We start from the raw sequence: 23,889 nt of genomic DNA, 5'->3' as shown, positions 1-23,889 counted from the left end.
CACACACACACACACACACACACACACACACACACTCCAGACTGAATACTAGTAAGTGGAGAGGACAAGCTGCTAGTTCATTAGGCAATATTCCACTTCAGTAAATATCAAACCTCCAAGAAAGTTAAATACTGCACTTTCTACCTCATTGAGGGAAAAATCTATGACCTCTCGCGTAGTGAACATAATGTCAGCAAGATCTTTTATAATAATTTAAGGAAATTTTGATGATACAATATGAAATTGAAATTATTTCATTCTTAATACCTTAATTGTGATTCTTTCAACTACATTACCCCTAAATGTTACAACAACCTAACAAGTTATCTAGAATAATGTAGATAATTCAGGGAAGTTAAAAACACACATTGATTGTTGCCTTTAAAAAAACTTGGGTATATTTGTTATATGATTTCTTGCATTATTACTTTCAATTTACATCCCTGTCTCATTCTTTGATTTCTGTTGATGTTGATCATTGAAGCTTTTATGAAAGTCAGAAGGTACACATTTGCTGAGGGTGAATTGGGAACATGCAGAGAGAGAATCAACCAGAAATCTCAGTTTTTGACTATGCCTAGAATGTGCACTGCCAGATGTGTCCCAGGGCTAATCTTCATAACCAGACCTAAGTGTTTGCAAAGAAGATAGTGAATGCTCACACCAACTTTCTGCGACTGCTAACTTTGGGTCAGCTTCTTTAGTTCCCTGGCCCCGAATTGCCACAAATGTGCTTGAGCATCCTACATACATACAAAGAATGTATTGGAACTCCTGAAATGTCCAAATTTCAAGGAATATTGGACTTTATATTTTATATATTACCTGTTACTTGCTGGAGATAGCTTGTTGCTTGTTCATACAGAATTAAGAATGGCGAATGGACTATTCTGTTGATCTTGCACAAGTATTATTCATTGGATTGTGAATAAGCATCAAATTGGTGGTCAGGAATTACAAATTAATACAAGTTAGCATAAATATAATAAAACTTTTGGGGTCCTCCAAGGAATTCTTTACATCTAGCTCTTGCACCAACCAAGTCTTCACCATTGGATCAATACATCAAATCAAGAATAAGTGGAACCCCAAAGTCACACCATCCTATCAAAATAATTATCTTTAATTAATATAATTATTGATCATGCAGGAGAAGTCACTGCCTAGATGCTATAAGGTTTTTAGAATTTCGTGGGCATGCTTTACAACTTAATTATGTTTCCCTAGGAGATTATAACATAATTCAATTTATTTTCCCCATGTGTTTCATCAATCACTATGTGAATAGAAGCAATATCAGAATCCCATCTCTATGTCAATCCCGCACAATTTAGACCAGTCATTTCAGTGGTGCGAGCTGATTGGAAGACGGGGTCCCTCCCACCCGAGGGCGGTACGCGTTCTGTTGGTTTTGTAATAAGCGTGAGGAGGCTAACAGCCAAAGCCTGTGATCACTGTGTTTCAGTGTTGGTAGCAAACCAAATGGAGGCCTGTGTACAATCCCCCTTAGATGTGTAAGGAGCTGTGTTCTTCTTCGGGCCTTGATTTTCTTATCCAAGAGAGCAGGTGGCATCTAGGCCTCCTTCCTCTTGTAAAGCTCCGTGTTCTAGGGTTGCTGGTGATTCAGCTCCTATGACTCACAGGGAATCTTGTTCAAATGCAGATTCGGATTCAGTAGCTCTAGGTGGGGCCTGGGCTCCTGCGTATCTAACAAGCTCCCAGCCGGCGCTCCTGGTTTGCAACCTCACATTTTAGCAAGGATGCAAATGATGCACAGAGACCAATGGGGGAAGATGAGCTCTTCGCCTTTCCGTGGTGGCGTTTCCATTTGCTTCCCTCCCGGGGCTACAATTCCCGACTTTCTTCTGCAGACCGGTGCGCGGCACCACGCAGAAAGGGGGCTTTGGGGAGACCGAGAGCGTCCTTACAGCAGAGTATAGATGCCTCCTCCAAGGAAGAAACCGCGGAGCTTCACAGGAAAGCGGTGTGCCTCTAATGTCAGCCATCCCCAGCCTGCTGAAATATGAAATAAATGAGGTGGAGTTTAATTTTAGGGTCTACAAATTTGTAATGCGTTCGTCATTCCTGTTGCCATTTTACATGGCAGGCTGAGGCTGACAGACATGTTTTGTGGGAAGAGCGGCACTGGAGCTCTGGTTTAATGAAGCACTGGCATCCTCTCACGTCCCCCCTCTAATCTCCACCAGCAGGGATGAGAAAGAGATGCCCCTCCCAGTAGAGGCTTTCCCTACTGGCAATGTGCATCTCTGGCTTTCCTGGAGGCAGGCTCTGGGGAATTTTCTCAGCTGGACCTCAGGCTGGCTTCCAGCAGAGGGCGCACTGCCCCAGTGCCCTGACCCCAGAGCCCTTTCTCCTCCCTAGGGCTGACTCCCCCCCCCCCCCCCCCCCCCCCCCCTCGCGCAGGGCTGGATAGGGCTATGGGAGGGTCAGAAGTGGGCTCAGGAGGAGATGAGAGGAAGACTATTTTAAGGGAGAAAAATCAAATCAAATCGTTTCCAATATGAATCAGTGGCTTTTAAAATGAAAGGTCTATTTGGCTACTGTCAACAGGCAGCTTTTCATAATTCTCAGCTGTTACAAGACTATGTTCCCTTTCTTAAAGCTTCTCTAAGCCTTGCACTGTCTAGCATTTGAATCTTTCACTTTAATGGGCACTAAGTAAGAATTACATAAAGAATTTTAGTAATTCTCACTGGACAGATAATGAAGCAGGGAGAAGTCTTTAGAACTGTTACTCTTCCTGCCTCTTACAGACAAGTGCTTCCACAGATCCCAAGGAAAGAGGCCACGTTTATACATATACATAAATAATGATGTGTGGTTTAGCAATTTTTCTCAGTAACAAACGACCTCCTTAACGAGCTGAAATAGTGAAATTAAAACGCACCTTTTTGTGGCCCACTTGCACCTGAACTCTACTCTCCGTTCCTTCGACTTTGCTCAGGAAATGAATTCCCTGTACCTTCACAGGGGCTCGAATGTGTTGATTTCAAGTTTTCCAAATTTTCTGTGCCTCCGTAAATCACAGGGGCATGACCCAGCCCAGTCATTCATTACAAAATTCTTTTCTTTTCTTTCTATGTTTTTTAACAGCTTCTGTTTTTCCTCATTCTTGATGGATTCTACCACAAACTTCAGCTAGAGTGAGTGCAGACGACCATAACCTAACTCTCACATAGAGGGTATTTTATTAAGTCCAGCAGTTAAAAATGTACAAGGTTCCTTGTAATAATCCATTCATTCTGTTCTCCCCTGATTCTTGGAGTAAGCCTGCACAATTATTCAAATCCCAGCTTTTAGCTATAGCGTACACCTCGCCATGGGGCTGTGCCTCTGTAATCTTGCTTTGGTCTTGCATGTCAAATGGAATTAACTCCCCTAAGAAATGTGTGCGAAGACAACCCAAAGTGTCTAATCCTGCTGCTGTCTTAAATTTCTGAAACTCTGAGCTGTCATCTTTTTCTATTGCTTTGTTGAAGTTCTCACTTATGCTTCAGTCCATCCAAAGCTGAAGTTTAAGAAAATTTGCATTTTTATATATTTTTTCAGTTATGCTCTCCCTTGGCCCTTTCACATGTTCTCTTTGTAGAAGGATTTTTTTTTCCCCCTTCAGATTCCAAGACCATTTTATACACAGTGGAATTTCAACGAGAGGTGGATTCACTTTTTTTTTTTATTCTGAGAGTACACAAGTTGAAACATACACAACACTAGTTGAAGATTCGCAAGTCAAATTTAGACAGATGGAGGTGAGGGTGTGTGTGTGTGTGTGTGTGTGTGTGTGTGTGTGTGTGTGTGAATGTTTCTCTGAGTATTGTATGAGAGGGGAGAAGAAATAATGATGTCATTATTACTATACCTTAACCACTCAACCTAGCTAATCACAAAAACTAATTTTGTCTCAATTGAATCTCAAACTGCATCATCTCCCTCATGAATAAAAATGCTTGATGAAATGAGCTTGGTTAGTCTACTTGTATGTTGTATTAAGAGTAAATTAGTTTGATGAGTAATTTCATATGCTTTCTTCCTTCTGTAGGGGGCATACCATTTAAAAATGCTGAGATTCGCCTCTTCCTTCTCCAGCAAATCCTGAACTCCGTTTACCACCTCCTGCAATTCCTAGACATGAGGAAGTTGGAAGAATACTCAGTATCTGGAACACAAAGCAAGCACTTGATATTTGTTGAATTCCTTTCCTGAGTAAGATCAGCTTATTCTATCTTTCTTAGTGACTTACCCTTTCGCCTCAATTTACAAATTATATCATTCCGTCTGGAAATGAAAGCTGCCCAGGTTTTAGTAAACTTCCCTCACAGCCTGTGTTTTCAGCCTGATAATTATACGTGGTGCCTGTTTTTAAATCACCAGCTATTCAGCATTGTGGGTTTTTTGAGGTGTCTTGACTAAGTGAGATGTGGAAGGATAAAATTGTAACTTAGTGTGGTGGGTATTTAATAAGTGGTAAACCGCCGCGTTTTCCATGCGAAAGTTAATTAAGGCCACTCGCTGACCGGGCTTGTGCAGAAAACATGTTCATGGTTTAGCCAAGGAAACAGTCACAACAACGCTCAGCTAAAAATAATGGCCTTAAGAGACATTTTCTCTGCTCATTCCTGCATGTTTATTGTTTCTTTTTAATAAAGAGATTGTCACATTTCTGAGGAAATACCCAGTCACACCAGCTTCTTTCCAGACTTGGAAGTTTTCCTTATGCCTGGCCAGTGGGAATTAAAATGGGGAGTGATGGGAGGGGACAGCCCTAGGACCAAATTGCATTTTTAATGCTGCATGCAAGAATGTCTCTTATAAAGTAATCATCCATTGTGTTCTCTCAAATCTCTTTGCCTAGTTAATAATGGCCTTTAATATGTGGATGCAACTAGTTTGGGCACAAGATTAAGTTAACTCTCTAGTATTAAATAGTTTATTTTATCAAAATAGGGTTTGAGTTTGTTGGAGAGCTTGCCTTTGTTGACAGACAATATAATCTGAGTTATGTTTCCATGTGCTCATTGTTTCTTCAGGATGAGAGTACTGGAATAAGACGATATATTTTATTATACAATATATTACTTTGACTAATAGGATTGAAAGTGCACATTAAACATAAATGTCCTTTCCGCATCTGGATGGTGAAGGCAGGTTGTCCTATCCAATATATTAATGCTATTCTAGGATCCTGTGATATCTAGTGCAGCTGAAATAGGTGAGAGCAATGTATCAGGCAGATGGGATAAAGGTGTAACCAACAAAAACTGGTATCAAAGAGGCCAAAGGGATGCTGGGGCTTTGTTAGGCTATTGATTTCATGTTGTTTTTTAATGGAACAATAAGAATTCTGTTCGAAATCACTCCAGTAATGGTCACACTGTAATCTTGGTCCATAAGTCCTTCCATTTAATTTTAAACTATCTTACTGGTATTGGAGTGTATTAAGGCCAGGTACTACAAGAATTCATCCCCTACCTTCCCATCCATCCTTATTCAGTGAAAATCTCTAGGCACAGCTCCAGCAGAATTTTGAGCTCAAATGAAGAGTTCATCCATGGCAGGACTTGGTAGAAGAAAAATGGCACAATGGGACATATACTCTTCCCACCTTCCAAGATCTATACCTCCTGTCTTGCATATGCCATCCTATAACCAAATAGAGATCGTATTACAGTATGAGAAACATAAAAATGCAGGTCTAAATGTAAAACTTCTCCCCGTGTATCCTGGCCACATCTGCATCAGAGTATTCTAGACAAAACTGCCCTGAAGTTGTCGTCCCCACAGATTCTCACCACAGCTCTTTTAACCTAAGATGAGCTGACAAACATCAATCTCTGCCAGTCATAGTTGGGTTTTCAGCCTCCATTTTTCTCATTGGCTACTTCAAATGAATACCAGTCTTTGCTGGTGTGTTCCTCCTCCTTCCCACTCTCATTTTTGTTATTTGTTCTAATTTAATTGGAAATGCCCAGCCTCTGACTGCAATCAGGTGAGGAAGCTCGGGAGACTTCCAGCAAGAGCAAGTCTCCTGAAAAGGGTCTTTTGGACACAACAGAATGAGCCTTTATTTATTATCTCAGGGATAACAAAACCGGGAGAGAGCAAGATGCTGCAGTGGCCGTCCTTTCAAGAGACAGCTAACTTGGTGAAACACCCCTGTCCCCAGGGGACGAACAGACCGCCGCTTGGCTCAGTCTTCCTGCTGTCCCTGGCTGCTGGCTCTACAGCCAACAAAGCAAGGCTAACATAACAAGCAGAGAAAGTGTCAATAGGAACCGTCTCTAGGAGCCTAGCTTTTGGAAGTGCACTGGATTTGGAGTTCATACAAAGGCTTTGGGAAGTTTTCACTGGCCGTGGCCACATACCTACCACTGTAACTTCCTTCTGTGAGATGGAATGTGTGGCTTATTTCTTTCACGATTCCTTAGGGCAGTGGTTGGCAAACCGTGGCTCGGCAAACTGCAGCTCGCGAGCCACATGCGGCTCTTTGGCCCCTTGAGTGTGGCTCTTCCACAAAATACCATGTGCGGCTGAGCACGTACAGTGCGACTGAAACTTCGTGGCCCATGCGCAGAAGTCGGTATTTTGTGGAAGAGCCGGTATTTTGTGGAAGAGCCACACTCAAGGGGCCAAAGAGCCACATGTGGCTCGCGAGCCACGGTTTGCCGACCACGGCCTTAGGGAATGGCCTCATTTCCCCGTGCACCAAATGAAGATGGTTGGAAACGAATGAACATTGGACTTTGCAAAGAGTCATCCAGGTTTAAATGCTAGCTTATGAGCTGAGGACATTACCCTCTCTCTAACCCTCAGTTTCTTCATTGATAAAAAGGAAAACAATATTTCCCTTCCTGATTGTGGTGATCAAATGAAGTACAGAGATGTATTGTTGAGAAAAATATCAAAACGTTTATGCCAATGTAATGTTTGGTGTGTAGAGCTAATGACACCACAGATGCCAATGTGCATGAAAAACAGGAAGGGTATAGAAATAGAAGACATTGTTATCATTTTCAAAATATTAGGTCATTTATCTCCACAACAAGAAGGGGGCGTGATCCTTACTGCCAAATTCCAGCCTGGACCTACCACATCCAGAGGTTGTTCTGCGAAGAGGAGAAGGTTCACGTCCGCCCCTCTACACCTCAGAAATATGGCAAAACAACTTGGTGAGAGACGACGGAAGGCAGCATCCCCAGGTTCCTTCATGTCAGAGTTATTACACATAAGCAATTATCTTGCATAATTCATCTTCATGTGTTGTGAGTTTCTGGGGAAGGTGGAGAAAAAGTCAAAAGTTCGTGATAGTCTGTGGTTTGGTTATTACAGGAGAGAAGTAGATAAAATGGGAAATGGACAGCTCTAACCTAACTTGCTAACAGACCATTGTCAGTGTCCAGCTATGTGATGTTTCCAGGATGTGGAGACGTTAGATTTCTACGGTGAGTAGCCAGGTGGATTTTTGGTCAATGCAGGTGCTTCATCCTGCTGCATGTCTGCCTAGGACTGGCGTGTCTAAAGACATGATGAGTCTTCTTAGGAAGCAGAGGTAAAGCAGAGGAAGAATGAAAGCGGTCATCAACTCTGTGAACCAAGCATGTTTGTGCTCTTTATCACTAGCATTTAACCCAGGGATTGGCTTTGTTGAATGTTGCCTGATTGAAAATAGCTGTGGAAGACTGTGACCTTGCCATTTTTTTTAAAAGGTAATACGCCATTCCCTTAAACCAATTCAGAACCCCTCACAATGCCCTATACAAAGTGAACACCCACACTTTGTGGTAGCAAAACAAACTTGCCAGATATTTGACACTTGCCCTTAGAGGGGAAGGCCCTGGAAGTGCTGACGTCTAGGGGATGGGCAGCAGACAATGGGGCGTGTGTCTGGCAGTCTGTGGAGTAACCCGAGCCATTGAACATTTTTCCTCTGTGAGGGGAGGTGTGGCAGTGCTGTGAGGTCCAGACAACAGTCTGCATTGCCTGGCATCCGGGAATTTCCCAGGTGCTTTTGTAACACACATCACACACCTATTTGCGTGGGGCCTGGGGAGTAAAGAGGCAGATAGTAGAAGCTACCTAAGCTCTGTGAGCTTCTGGGTCCTCATCTGTGAAATGGGCTAGAGCTTTTTGAGTCTCAGAACTGTGAGAAATTAATGAGATAATGTAGAAGAAGCTTTAATCCGGGTGTCTGGCTCAGAGGAGGCACAGGACAGAAAGGAGCAATACCTATTAGGAGGAAGCATATAACTCTGTCTTTGGAAAGGGGCCTCTCCGTCTCCCTGCCTCCTCCTTCAAGCCTTTGAGGCATTTCTGTAGTAATTGGCTGCTAGGGCTCGGCATCTATCTGTAGAGAAATACATTTTTGTAAGAGGGCTCTGAGGTGGTGGTGTGAGGCGTTTATTAGTGATCTAAGGCAACATACGTTGCCTCTGGTGTTTATTGACGGTTTCTAGCTGGAGGCTCAGAACTGCACAGGCACTGGCGGGTGAGTTACTGTTGGTTGCTACTCTCTGGACCAGCAGGGACTGGCGAGCTCTTGGAGGACAGAGTGCCTTGCATCAATCAGCACTGACCCCTCTGGCTGAATATGTACAGACATAAAGAGGCTCCCAAATTAGCCTCTGTTCTCCTTAGCTGGATGAATGAAGATGAAATGCAGTCCCTGGAGTGGGAGAAAATGTGTGTGTGGAGGCCTGAGCCATACTCTAGAAATTCAGGCCCATCCCCTCCTGTGCGCAAAACAAATCTGAAATACTTGTATTTTCTTCGGGCCTATTAAAGTATATATGTTTAATAAATTGACGTCATAGGAGATGAGGGAGGGAATGGAAGATGTGGGAAGAGAAGAGAATGAACAGGGGGAATAATACCCAGAACTACTTGTTTGATGAATGAATTGAAATGGATCAGTGTGGCTTGGGACTAACTCCAACCTTTTTCCAAGTGTGTAATGATGAAATGGACTAATGCTTTGGGCAGAGATGTGTAAGATGTGGTAATAGCCAACTGATCAATTTTTAAAAAATATATATTTTATTGGTTTTTACAGAGAGGAAGGGAGAAGGATAGAGAGTTAGAAACATCAATGAGAGAGAAACATCGATTAGCTGCCTCCTGCACACCCCCTACTGGGGATGTGCCCACAACCAAGGTACATGCCTTTGACCGAATCGAACCTGGGACTCTTCAGTCCGCAGGCCGACGCTCTATCCACTGAGCCAAACTGGTTAGGGCATTTATTCATTTATTTATTTATTTATTTATTTATTTATTTTATTTATTTATTATTTCAGAGAGGAAGGGAAAGGGAGAAAGAGAGAAACATCAATGATGAGAGAGAATCATTGATTGGCTGCCTCCTGCATGTCCCTCACCAGGGATCAAACCCATAACCCAGGCATGTGTCCTTGACTAGAATCAAACCATGACCCTTCAGTCCACAGGCATACACTCTATCCACTGAGCCAAACCGGCTAGGGCGATTTTTTAATACTACCTAGAAAAATATCATGTGATTTAAAAAATGTCCTTTGAATATTAATTTACCTAAGAATGCCAGAGATCTGGCTAACCCACAAAGAAGTCAGAAATCAGGTAAAAGTTGCCCTTCCAGGATATGGTGAGGGTGCCTTACAAATAATGCTCTTGTTTTTTAAAAATTTTAATGTAAATCCAGGGATTCTTCTCCCTCCTCCCTAGTTGTAATTTCTCATTTGATCCAAAAAGGGAGGAAAGAGAAGGACTCTCCAGGTGAAAGCACCGGTATACCTCCTCACATTTCCTAGGTTTTCTATAGGGTCCCATGGCTTTCATTTCAATGCTCCTTTGAGAGCCGTTAGTATTAAAAATGCTGGTGAGGTCCCTAACCGGTATGGCTCAGTGAATAGAGCATCGGCCTGCGGACTGAAGGGTCTCGGGTTCGATTCCAGTCAAGGGCATGTATCTTGGTTGCGGGCACATCCCCAGTAGGGGGTGTGCAGGAGGCAGCTGGTCGTTGTTTCTCTCTCATCGATGTTTCTAACTCTCTATCCCTCTCCCTTCCTCTCTGTAAAAAATCAATAAAATATATTTTTTAAAAAATGCTGGTGAGGAAATAGTAAGCCCATTAACTCCTCACTCTGTGGGAAGACATCTTCTTTGCTTGCTTTCTACGAGGCTTAAGACCTGTGCATTGAATACTGTTCCAGGTGGGTGTGTGACAGATCCCCACCCAGGTGTGTGGAGTCTTCCCAGAGCCAACTAAGCCAGAAAGTATGAATAACTCAATGCAAACCGAACCCTTTTTCTGCAAACCCACCCGTTTATGCCGAAGCCATTCCAGAAGCTTGGTTTGCATCTATCTGTTCATGCACAACTAGGTCACCACCACCACACACACACACACACACACACACACACACACACACACACACACTTGAACGATGAAGAGCTATGAGAAGTATTCCTTTTTCAGAGTGAACAGAACCTCTCAGGATTATCTTCCTTCAAGGGACAGATTGTGAACCTTAGAGGCTTGCGGTGGCCTGGATACACTTGAGGATTCCCTTCTTCTTAATATTAACAGTTAGCATTTACGTGGCCCTTAGTAAGTGCCAGATGCTATTGTACACACTTCACATATATTGATGCCTTTTAGATCCCTATGAAATAGGTCCTATCACAATCCCTGTTTACAATGAGAAATTAAAGGCAAAAAAAGTCAAGCGACTTGTCCCAGGCGTCTCCAAGTGGTAGAGCTGGGGTCCGAACATGCACTCCTCACCATGCTTGCTCTGCCCTGGGCTCACACTGGGGAGCCTGGAAGGAAAAGGTGGACTCTTTGCCAATAAATGGTGTCACTTTCATTCTGGGGAGAGGGCTTCTAAAGCAGTCCAGATATGGAGAGCTTACTTAGAATGTCTCCTTCCTCTGGGTCTCTAGGTTCTCCCTCTCAAACAAACTCTAGAATCAGTCTCCATATTTAAAGAGTTTTCCTAATTACAATTCACCTCTAGAACAGCCCTTAACAACATAGATTCAGGAGGTGGTCTTGGGGTTCCCACCTCTGAGACCAGTAGCTCCAAGGTCCCTCTGTCTATTGGAGTGGTTCTTGCTCTTAGCAGCGGACAACACAGAAAAATGTCAACCTGAAGGGGTGTGCCATGTTGCTACATTAACTTTGCAAAATTGTGAGCATTCAGGGATGCCAGACAGTGCCTCCACTTGCTTCTGTTTGCAAATTTACTTAGGAAGGACCTTTGACATTCATGTTACACAAAGATACAATCTAGTTTCTCCTCTTGCATCTCTTCCCCTTCACTCCCACCTCCCGCCTCCCCCTCCTCCCACCACCAATACCACCATGCATTTTGAAAGTCCTTTAAAGTTTTCAAAGTGCTTTCATATACATACTCCATTCTTTATGTCAGGTCAGGGCAACATTTTATTGCATTTGGCCAAAGGCCATTTTGAAACTTTAAGAGAAAAAAAGGAGATACAACATGATCTTTGAAAAAAAAGTGCGGGGGATTAAAACAGAAAAATAAACAAACATTAAAGTTAGAAAGGATTTATGAGTGTGTGTAGGCGTGTGTGTGTATATATATATATATATATATATATATATATATATATATATATATATATGACTGACAAAATACTCCACATGTTTTTCAAAACAGTTGTTTAGACAAAAAAACAACAACTACAGGATATAAATAAATTATTTTAAATAGCATTTATGCATCTTTGAATTTAAACAGCTAATATGTACTCATCACAGAAAAATTAGAGGATATGAAAAGTAGAAAATCAAAAATATACACATTTATAATTTCATTATGCAGAAAAAAACACTATGATTATATTTGGAGTATGATCTTCTAGTGTTATGTTATACATGCACACACATACAATGGAGTTGGAAATTTCTTCATGTGCTGCTCAGATATGCAGAAAATAAATGTTGCCTTCTAATTTCTAAAAGCACTGATCTGGCCCATGGAATTCCACTTCACTGAATGGCAAAATACAACAACTTATAATCCATTAACAATATTTCAGTCACCTCTGGTGTGTAAGTCTCCTTTCATTTTAACATTCATTCTATTCAAAACATGATGGTGTATAGCAGGGCTCCTCAAACTACGGCCCGCAGGCCACATGCAAATACGAATATTGTATTTGTTCCCGTTTTGTTTTTTTACTTCAAAATAAGATATGTGCAGTGTGCATAGGAATTTGTTCATAAATTTTTTTTAAACTATAGTCCGGCCCTCCAACGGTCTGAGGGACAGTGAACTGGCCCCCTGTTTAAAAAGTTTGAGGACCCCTGGTTTATAGAGTCTTCTTTCAAAAAACAAGTCTCTTTAGGAAAATGCTCAGTCTTTCAGATCGTTCTCCAACCTCTACTTTTTTTCTTTTCCTCAAAATGATTTCTATGTCATCAAAGACAGGATTGGAGCGAACACAGACTTCAACTTATAATGAATTATAAAAAAGGCAAAATTATAAAAAGTCACTCTTCTGAGATGACCAATGTCAGAAAACCTCCCACCCTCCCGACCTGTGGTTCCCAACCTTCCTAATGCCGCGACCCTTTAATACAGTTCCTCATGTTGTGGTGACCCCCAATTTCATTGTTTCAAATTGAACATAATTAAAGCATAGTGATGAATCACAAAAACAATATGTAATTATATATGTGTTTTCTGATGGTCTTAGGCGACCCCTGTGAAAGGGCCGTTCGAACCCCAAAGGGGTCGCGACCCACAGGTTGAGAACCGCTGCTCTAGACCAACAAGGCCTGGGCCAGTGCACATGATGTGCCAAGAGAGGGTGACACCTCAGAGCAGATATTTGTGCCCCGCCTTCTCCACCCTAAGGGACATCCCTGCTGAGGGACTTGCTCTGTCTCCTTGGAAGCAGAGGAATTGGGGTGCTTGAGGGTCTGTCCTGTCTCTGACCCTGCAGATCTCTATAGCAAGATCTCTCTGCTACCTGGCTGCTCTTCGCCCCACCGGTGCCAATAGCACCTGCTCTCCTATTGTTTGGTCAGTTCTCTCACTAAAACCCCAGATGCCGCTGACTCATGTCAGCTTTTACTGATGGTTTTGAGTTTCTGCCATAAGTGTCACCAGCCCCTGTCCTAGAAGTCCCCCCAGAGTGTCTGCTGAGAAGGCTCGTTGTCCCCGTGCTCAGCCCCCTCTGCTCAACTCAGCCCCCCTAACCCCAGAGTCTTCTCTTGGACATAAAGGTATTTCTGGGTCATGCCCCTGCCACAGAAAAATGAGAAATGAGAATGATAGAATATACATTCTCCATCTACCTCTTCCTTCCTAAGTGGCACCATTGGGTTCCTTTTATGTGGTCATCCCCCATGATGCCTCTAATTGAGATCATTTCAATTTCTGCCTGAATTAATGGAATTAATTTAACATAAATTAATTCAATTTTTATTGAATGGATGGCAGGTCAAAGGAAAAAAGGAAGAGGTGTCAAGAAACTTTGGTAAAAGTGGCAATATGTATTTTGTGTCTTGTCCGAAATTCACGCTTTTCCTTCATCAAGGCGGCAAGCCTCTGAGGAAGAGCTGGACCACTTGAGTCCAATATGAATCTCAAGGGACTCATTTGATTCAGTAATATTGGCTTCTGCTAACTTCATGGCTGTCATCTAGGACAATTTTTGGTGAAAACCAGCAAACAGTAAGATATAGAGAACCAACTTGCATAGTTGATTGAAAGTTTGCATATCCAAATCCTCACTTATTTAATTTTTTTTTTTTAAATAGCACTCTTTACAGTTGTTAGGGAGTTTGAACATTAGGCTTTTGAAACTTGTGCAAAGTGAAACAGCCGAATCTTCAACATTGAGAAGATGAGAGGCTTTCTTCCAGTTAATCAAAGAAGCAAGAATTATGGAACTTTATAGCCGTTTAATTGTGTCATCAAGGCTAGAGCTGGCTGGCAAGGGGTGGGGGAGAGACTGCAGTGGGCCACCCTGTAGATGGAGCCTGACCTTTCAGGGCTTTGCCTACGCTCAGACTGACTTCACTGCATTTTTGAAAGATTGTAACTAAATTGACATACTCATTAAAAAAGATATTTAATAATTTAGTTGGAATGACATCACTACATATTTTGCTAATGGATTTTTATTTTATTTTATTTTTCTTGTTAGAAGTGCCAAACACAGACAGGTTGCCTCTGCGTATTAAAAGGTAAAAGAGACGGTTTTCCTTCTGTGTGGTCAGCAGCATGGTCAGTCATGCTTCTGGACGCATCAGCTGTCAGGCGGTGGGGGGGGGGGGGATTCTAACACCTTTGCAATACTAACTCTAGCTGGTATTTCTAGACGTTGATTTAGTCCTACATACCAAGGCCTTTATTCTCTCTCATTTAAACCACGAGGTAGGGCTATATACCTGTTTTGCAAATGATGGAAATTGAGCCTCAGTGATATTAACTAACCTGTGGAAGGTCTTACGGCTAATGAACGTGATTCCACCCAAGTGCCAGGCGTTTATGACTAAAAAAACCATCCTGATGGGCTACCTCCCTTCCCTGCCCTACCCTACCCAAGCTGTTAGGAAGGCCACATGCAACCATATATGTAAACATACAAGAGCTATTGTTAACTAGGCAAAGTCTTTTCAAGGTATTCCCCCCTCTCTATTTAGTTTCACATTTTGTTTCTTTGCGCTGTCGATAAAAAAATATGTAAAGGAAGACAATGGTAAATAATAAATATAAAATGTGTTGGTGATGATGAAAGAATTTAAAAAGAAGGAAGAGGCATCAGCCTATTTACATCATTCTTTGATTTTCCTTTGCTTTTGTCAGAAGAACTGTGCATTTACAGTATGTGTATTAGAATTTGTGGTTGGGAGGGAATTCTTTTTTATAAATTTCTACCTCTTGTCTCTCAGTTAATAAAGATATGTGGCAGACTTCCTATCAGTGTGTCCCTTGAAAGAAATGTTTTCTGGGAGGTTACAGGTTCTCCTACTCCAATTGGCTTCATCTAAAAGGACACACATGCGTGAGAAGAAAGTTCTTTTCAGGAACTGTTGGAATAAGATTTGCTATCAGAAAACTGACTGAATCTCCTTCTAGGGTGGGTCAGGGGTCGGGGGAGCAGTTGGAGTGGAGAGAAAAAAAGAGAAGGGAAGGTAAATATCGTAAGAGACTTTTACATGTCCTAGGCACGATTTAGTTCCCACAAATATGAGAGATTTTAAAAATAGAAAGTGGACCTAAAACAAACACTTTTGGGGATATGCATTTACTTAACAAATTTTATTGAATACGTTTCAGCTATCTTCAAAAAATGCCCTCTACTAAGTCAGAAAACTTTTAAATCGACCACGTAAACTCTTGAACCCTGGCCCCCAGGGCACCTTATCTCTTCTAATCAATCACCTACAAGGATTTGTTTTGAGTTTAGTTTCTACAGACTCGGCTGACCCCTTGTCCTGCCACACCCTCGCTGTGGCAGACCAGACCCCATCCTGTTTCTTCCTGTACTCTCCAGTTTGGTCTTGTTTTTACGTTTTAGACTTCCTTCACTTGCTTTTTAATTTCTCTCTTTCAGAATGAAAGGCGCTTTCAACAAGTGGACACACTGTTTCAGTCATTAGGCTCTGCTTTTCTCCTTGGCGGCATTAATTGCTGTGTTGTGCTTCCTTGTTAATTCACCACTTTTCTCGAGACGTGGGAGGGTATGCACAGCATACTTTGAGGAAGAGTTTTGAGGTCTCTACAAATTCTTTTTGCCTTTCCCATTAGTAGTAGAGTATATATCTGCTCATCCATATAATTTTTTTTTTCAGGGATACACGGATATTTATTTATTTATTTTTTATAGTGGGTATAAACATAAAACAAATTTTGGGGACTTTCACTCACATTATTCCCCCCCTTCTTTCTTTACTGTCTCAAATTTCATTCTTTGCTGTCCCTCAGTGTCATTTAGATGCCCTGTTTTGGGGTTCCCATGATGTATTGTTCAGTTGTAGAATTTATTTTAAAGTAACATAATCAGACTGTGTTGATTTAAAATACATTGCTCTTCTCTAAAAGACACCTTGGGAGCAAGAACTGTCTACCTCAAAAGTTATGTGCTCAGAATTTAGCACCAGAGTAAGTGGCAGGAGCTGGGCAACAGCAGATAGGAGCTAACCTGTTCAGTGGAATTACTGCCTTAAATTAAGGGTCGGATCTTTGGGCTGAAGAAAATGATTACTAAAAAAGAATAAGAGCGTAAAGTGGGTTGATTTGGAGAATGTAGAAGGCTTAAAAACAAGTTCTGCTAAGAGTAGTTTAGCATTCCTGCCTATTTATCTGAAGGAAGTGAAGAGAATACCAGGTTCTCCAAGGATGACCACAAAGGCACAACCAAGCGCCTCCCATGTTAGTGTTCAGCAGACGAAGAAAGAAGCAGAGGCCTGCATTTGCTGATGCCCTACTAATATAGTCCATAGCTAAAGGCCAAGTGGGGTGTGAAAGCTTCTCTGAGCAATCAGGGTCAATGCATTTGAACATACATGAATGGGAATCCACTTTGTGCTGGAGCTGCAGATATAAGGACAACTGGACGTTGTCTCATAATAGTTCTATTTCTTCAACTGAATTACCTATTCTAGTCTCTACAGCTATCTCTATATCAGACATTCATAACACCACTCAAGGAGATCTCTAATACTTTCTTATGGAAAAGTTCAAATGGCTTATTTTCCTATAGGTATGCCATTCTTTGCCCACTGTGAAGCAGGGTTCTAATAGACAATGTTAATTAGTAGTTTACTATATATATTTTATTTTTAATTTTTTATTTTAAAATATTTATTGTGCTTAGAATGTTTCTTTCCACTGAAATACATACATGAACATGATAGAAAATATTCCATTTTCGAACAGCTTACATTCCCATGGGGGAAGACAATAAACTCCATCAGTCAGCATTTATTTTACAGTAATGCTGTGAAACAAATAACTCTAAAGCTCTAAACGGAAGGACCAAACCTTCATTGTCTCTATAGTAGTTCTATGGGTCAACTGGAAGGTGACTGGTCTTAGCATGGTTTAGCTTATCTTGGCTCAAAAATGTCAATTGGGATCAGATCTATTCCACTTGCCTCTTTGGTTCTCCCTGTACCAGCAGTTATCTGGAGGCATGATCTCCTCACGGGGAATGGCAGGGGTGCGGAGACCAAGCCTGATCATGCCAGCAAGCCTAAAACTGCTTCAGACACATTTCTTTCTTTTTTTGAACTTTTTATTGATTAAGGTATTACAAATGTGTCTTTATCCCTCCACGTTTCATTAACAAAGACGAGTCACATGGCAAGCCCAACATGAATGGATAAAATAAATATTTTTCATTCATGGGGGAAGAACTGCAAGTTATATGGAAAAAAGTGTGAATGTATAATTTTATAGTTAGGAAATAAGGAACTGAAAATAATAATAATTCACTTTATCTACCACAGTCTGCCCTCTTGTTCATGATTGTCCAGAATCCTTTTGTATATGGAACATACTTATTGTGATTTCAAAACCCCACAAAGTCTCACCCATCAGGTTCTAAGTCCAGGATCTCATGAGTAGGTCTAGATGGAACCGCTCTTGATCTGGACATCTTTGAACTGAAAGATACATTATCTGTCCCCCACACATCTAATATACAATGTTGGAATAGGGACAGAATAAACAAATTAAGCAGTTGCACTAACAAGCAAGCAAGCAAACAAACAAATAAAAACATGACAAAAACATAGAAGTCACTGGTCTATAGAAATTTTGAAATTCTCTTGAGCACATTTTTCCAGATTCCCAACAAAAAGGTTGATATACAGGTTCAGCACCTGAAAGCTGACCATCAATTTTCTCTTTGCTCTGCTCTTGGAACTCCTTTTTTCATTTTTGGCTTTTGTGATGAATACTGAAGAATACTAGTATTCTCTTCTTGGTAGCTGCTTCCTGCCTGTAAAATTTTGGGGGCCTTTATATATCTCAAACACACATAGCCTTTTTAAATCTAGGCTGGTGTCAAGTTTTCCAATGCAACGCTCTCAAAAACTTTGTGGATTTTCTATGTATTTTCCAGCCAACTACATGTGCCAGATGTCTTCCCCACAATTCTTTTAGACATATGCTTCTTTCTAGAAATAAGTGTAGGTACTTTGCATGTATTAGTCATCTGTAAGTTGTACTATCTCCTTAATCTTTTCAGAGGTCTTAACGAAGTGTGTGACAACCACTTTATTTGGTCTTTATGGCAACACCCTAAGGTCAACCATCCATAGATATAGAGAAGTGGTTTAATTTTCAAACTAACAACTTTCAGAATTTCTGGGTTCTCTCATTTCCCCTCAATCCTGCTTGCAAACCAGTCAATTTTTGCCAAGTTCATCTATTTCGTGTAGTAACTTATCACATGCAGATAATAGCAGCCAACTCATACTATGAATATTTTCCCTTAAGCTTCTCAGCCCAATGCTAGAAGCACACTTAGTACATTTTTTGCCTTCTGGGTTAATACAGACAATAGTTTTATGTTTTATTACTATATAATACGGGTTGTCATTGTTCCAACTTCTCATTACATTTTTTTAGAGTTTCTTTCTACTTGCTTTGTGAACCCAAACCAAATGACACATATTCGAAGTTTGTTGACAGGCGAAGTCCATTTCTGGTGTAATTTCTAAATTAATTAGCAATTGGCACAATTACAATGAATGAAAAGCTTCACACCCTAGCCCAAATCTCAGAGTCTCAAACAAGTGTTTGTTTTCTTGCTAACAGTCCCATGGGTAGGCTGAAATAGCACTCCTTCAGGTCATGGGGAAACTTGGTTCTGATTAGAATAAGTTTTGTTCTAAGATCCTCTTCATTTCTTCTTCAAAAAGTGACGACTTACAAAATATTTTTTCTCTTATAGGGGATATCTGGAGCACGAGGACACAAACAAGACACACAACCTATTTAAAGTCTCTGTTTGCCTCATACCTCGCCAACATTTTGAAAACCAGTGCAGGTCACATGGATAAGCCTAACATCCATGGGGGGTAAGGATGCGATTATTTTCTACCCATAGTTACTTGTCATATGACATGTATAATATAGCAGGGAAGGAATCAAAAATCGAGAACAGTTCAACTTAAGCACATGAAAACAAGAAAATATCAACTAGTATACATGCTCTGAAGAAAATGCAGAGTAGTGCTTAGAGAATGCCTGAGAAGCTATTAAGCATAGTTTCTTGGAGATGACGTGTACCCTGAGGCTGAAGGCCTTCCAGTTGGAACCAAGCAGTGCCAAGGACAAGTGGATTATTTGTCAAACACGGAAAAAACACTTTTGGTGAGTTCTAATGGTTGTCCTGATAACCCCTAAGTAGAGTAGCTAAATTCAACCAGTCTGGAAAGTTTTATACAAATTGAGTTGTATGATCAATTCTAAATAATTTAGCTTTTCGCTGGTTCTTAATGGTGTGTTGGCCTGCTAAATTGTTTCAATGTGAGCACTAGAAAATACTAACAATTCTTGACTAGAGAGGTACCCGCTGAAATACTGAAGAGATGAAATGGTGGCCTCTGAAACTTCTTGGTTTCTTAATAATTTCAGGTATTTCTTTCCCCCTGGGCTCCTTAGAGCTAAATGGAAATATAAAGGCATTGGAGCCTTCTTTCCCCCCTTAGTCTCACTCTTGGGAAAAACCTCTTATTCTTTTGATCCCTAGAGGGTTTTCTAGATCTAAAATAGCACCAGCTCTGATTGTTGGTGATATCTTTTCTGGGAAAATCTTTGCTGGTGCTACAAATGGAGAGGCAACTCTGGATATAATCCCCAGAGGGATAGCCTGCACCCTAGGGAAGTTCATGATTAATCAGGCTGTAGAATAAGTTTTGATGGGACTTACTCATGACCACAACCAGTGCAATCACATACAAAGTCAGTGATAAGTGCTTCCAAATTTCACTAAATTAGAAACACAAAGATGCTGAATACTGAGATGCCCTAAGTCATGAGGTCTCGATCACTTTCTAGAAATGACCAGTGTTCTTTGCTCTATGTGAAACACTTTGTTAAAAATTGGCATTTAATTAGCCAGAGTTTCATTTGTCCTCCTCATTCTGTAGACTTCAGGAAAACAGAACTATTCTGTTTTTAAACACATGGAGAAAATAAATCAAACCCAGTGACGTGGAAAAGCTGATCTCCTTGGGCCCCAGTAACACCTGAACAGGTGTGCCCTTGCCTTCTATTGAGAATGACCAGCTACACAGGTGAAATATACATCTGTCAATCTTCACTGCAGCATCTTTTAGCAAAACAAAGGGTGCCGTGTCCAAATGAATCTAAATATGCTGGCGGCAGACCTCAGACACAATGATGTGGGTTTTCAGGAGAAATAAACGTGACAGCGTTCACTCACACACACTGGTTTGTCAGAGGACTTCAAAACAGTGAGCAGAGATCAGCTCAGCACCGCCAGCTGTCTCATGGGCTGCGCCTCTTTGTTTCAGGTGGGACCTGAGGTTACTCACACTGAGGCAGCTCAGCCCCTGCTCAGCTCCCGTGCCACAGGGAGGGCAGGAATCCTGCCAGGAGGAGCACTTGGGTCCTCGCTCCTACCCACCCCTGGTGGACGCCAGCTGCCTTTACTGCCCGCAGAGGTGAGCCTGGTCCCTGCCCAGGAGAATGATGGGTTAAAAACCTATAGGACGGCTCAATCCAAGGCATTGCTTTGCTGGGGCCTGTGCGCCATTGTATGTTGGAACACATGCTGCTAGGAGGCAAAGAGGACACACGTTTATTTTCAAGCGTAGGACTTCGGAACCACTTGGGAAGAATATTCTTGATTGAGAACCAAAACATTCCATGATGCTTAACAAACCTGCAAATTGAAAAATCAGCATCGGCCCGTGCAGCCCGGAGGCAGGAGAAGGACCTATATACCCTGAAACATTTTTTTTTCCCCTCTCCAAATATTCCTTAAATGATATTTGTGTGCATTTGCAAAATTACTGCTTTCTGAATCAAAGTGGCAAGCTATTTGCCTCTGAGAACATGTGTTGTGCCGTCAGACAATACCTCAGCCCTGGGCCGCCCGCGACATACCCGGCCGCATCGCATAATGGACAGTCCTGCGAAGGCGCCGCAGCTCAGTCAATGCCTCTGTAATAATATTTTAAAATAAATGATATGCATCATTAAATCACCGAGGATGACTAACTCAATTTTAGAAAACCCACAACTCCAGCAATCATAGTTACAGCTCTGATTTGAATATTTTCCCTTTCACCTGAGCAGCCAGTGGGAGCCAGCCGAGCAGGCAGGCAACCCGGCTGTACTCTCAGAGGGGCAGGAAGGAACCTGTGATTATGTAGTTACAGTAACGTCGGCGAGAAGCCTCCTGTCCGCCTGGGCTTTTTAGGCTTCTCCTTCCTCCCTTCTTGACTTCTTATTTACATATCACAGGCATCCTCTTTGTAAAGTTATTTTAAATAATTTATTAGATTGATCTTTTTAAAATTCTACCCTGGCTAAATGTCATAAGGAAGAAGGAAAAAAAAAAAAAGTCTTCGAAACTTATTTAAAGGTTTCTACTGGAGCAGGCCGGTTACCTGCTTCACTGCTGATATTCTAAAAATACCTCCATGTCCGTACTATTATCCATTCTTCACGTCCAATTGCTCTGTTATGGTAATAGTCAGAAGCACACCATGCAGTAATTACTTACAGCTGACTGGAGAAAAGAATATTCAACTCCCCCACTGTTCCACTAGAAGGTCTTTATGCACTATTAACTCATTCCTGTTTATTAATACTCTACTGGTAATTCAGACTGCTGCCTCTTAGGTTTGTAATAGGAGGACTATTAAACAGCAATTACTGACCATATGGGTTGGCGAATATTTGTTGTTGTTTTTTGGTGGGCTTCTTTTCCCCCCTTCCTTCCGACTTGTTCTTTAAGAAGCCATATTACAACATGGTAAACGTAACATCACATCTGCATGAGATTAACAAGCCTGGCAGTATTTCTCCCTTAGAAAATGTGAATTTATTCCCAGATTATCATTGCTGCCTTAGGAAAAGGAGGTCATGGGAGAAATAAGAAAATGGGGAAGATTTTTCACATGTGCGTAGCCCCCACCTCTGAAAGATAGTTTGGCTCTTGTGTTCCCTTAGCCACTCAGTAGGCTCTTTCCTCTTACTGCCTTTGAGAGGGCACTCACCCACCTGCCACCACCCTGGACTTCTGAAAAATAAGGAGTCTTATTGAGGAATCCCAATATAATATCAGTTTTTCCATTTCAAGTTTCCTCAAACATGTGGAGATGGTCACTTTAAAACTTAACATTTAAGCCCTAACCGGTTTGGCTCAGTGGATAGAGCATCGGCTTGCGGACTCAGGGGTTGCAGGTTCAATTCCGATCAAGGGCTTGTACCTTGGTTGCGGGTACATACCCAATAGGGAGTGTGCAGGAGGCAGCTGATCAATGTTTCTCTCTCATCAATGTTTCTAACTCTTTATCCCTCTCCCTTCCTCTCTGTAAAAAATCAATAAAAATATTTTTTAAAAAACCAAAAAACTTAACATTTAATAAATTTGCCTTCCAAAGAGCAAGTATCTGAAACCTGGGAGATGGTGAAAAACTCCTTTAGGGAGAGGGATGGCATGAGTAATGGGTTCAAGTGAGACAAGCAGGTGGTAAATGATGATTATGTTAATAACTAGAGGCCTGGTGCACAAAATTCGTGCACTCGGGGGGTCTCTCAGCCCAGCCTGCACCCTCTCACAGTTCAGGAGCCCTTGGAGGATGTCTGACTGCTGCTTAGGCCCTTCCCCACAGGGAGTGGGCCTAAGTTGGCAGTCAGACATCTTTAGCACTGATGCAGAGGTGGGAGAGGCTCCTGCAATTGCCACTGTGCTTGCCAGCTGTGAGCCCGGATTCTGGCTGAGCGGCGCTCCCCCTGTGGGGGAGCGTCTGCCCGTTGGTGGTCAGTGCATGTAACAGCGACCGGTCATTTTGCTGCTCGGTCGATTTGCATATTAGCCTTTTATTATACAGGATAATGTGTGGCTCTCACACAGGTAGGGAGCACTAAGCATGTGGCAAGCATTAAACACTTGTAGAAATGTGCCTTTGAGATAAATATGAACCCAGGAACTGGAAATCCATTGGAAGATTATTGGTTAAGATCCAGAGCAGGTAAGTCACTTGACCAGCAACCTCCACCAAGGAGGTGGCAGAGGTGGGTGTCTGGGCTCTCTGACATAGCCAGCTTTCACCCCAAAGCAACTGGTCCTTGGGGCTTATCTTCTACTTTCTTCCTTTTCCCTTAAGAAATCATTCTCTCTTTGTGTCCAAATCCTTTTAGCCCTTCAACAGACAGGCCAAACCTCTGACAACTCCAGCTTGTCCCAATCGCACCCTTTCCATCCTGCCAAGCAAATTTAGTGTTTACCTTTGGCAGGTGGTTGTAGCTAATTTAGTACTCTTCCTTTGTTACCTGCTGGTGTTGTGTGGGGAAGGTTTTTCTCTCAGATACACTCCAAATCCTTAAAGATAGGAATCCTATTTTTAAACCTTTCTTCTATTTATTCTTGCACCTAGTTTGGTAATGGATGTTCAATTGGTGATAAATAAAGGTTGGAAGAATTCAATGGAAACATATAAGGAAAAAAAGGCAATTGGTCCCTAAGTTTTCTTATTCTACGGAGATACAGGGCTACAGTTTTGGGGTTAAGTGTGGAAAACAAAACAAACCAAAAATAAACAAGTACAAGATAATAAATCTCAACCCAAAAGCAGAACATGACCAAGCCAATGGATAGCATATAATTTATGTCCAATGAATGAATTGAAATAAACTTGCTAAA

General features: G+C 41.7%; 1 protein-coding gene across 6 annotated transcripts in view; it reads left to right on the top strand.

The window, feature by feature from the left end:
- The window catches only part of LOC308525966 (uncharacterized protein), a 627,300-nt gene that overhangs the window by 531,438 nt on the left and 71,973 nt on the right, over nucleotides 1-23,889 (top strand). For 2 of the 6 annotated variants that reach the window (XR_013996501.1, XR_013996503.1), the window contains 3 exons: nucleotides 4,061-4,224; nucleotides 18,940-19,066; nucleotides 20,528-21,902. Coding sequence is in view for 2 of the 6 variants with exons in the window: in XM_081100858.1 (XP_080956984.1) it covers nucleotides 19,060-19,066 (7 nt within the window). In the remaining 4 variants the exon portion in view is untranslated. Of the gene's footprint in view, nucleotides 1-4,060; nucleotides 4,225-7,043; nucleotides 7,188-7,347; nucleotides 7,461-18,939; nucleotides 19,362-20,527; nucleotides 21,903-23,889 lie in introns of those variants that run through there. The other 4 variants (XM_081100858.1, XM_081100859.1, XR_013996502.1 and 1 more) reach the window with 3 other exon arrangements.

The sequence above is a fragment of the Myotis nattereri genome (genome assembly GCF_964212035.1).
Source record: "Myotis nattereri genome assembly, chromosome: 10".
NCBI classification, from domain to species: domain Eukaryota; kingdom Metazoa; phylum Chordata; class Mammalia; order Chiroptera; family Vespertilionidae; genus Myotis; species Myotis nattereri.
The sequence above is the reverse complement of the archived record's forward strand: the minus strand, read 5'-3'. Positions and strand labels throughout refer to the sequence as shown.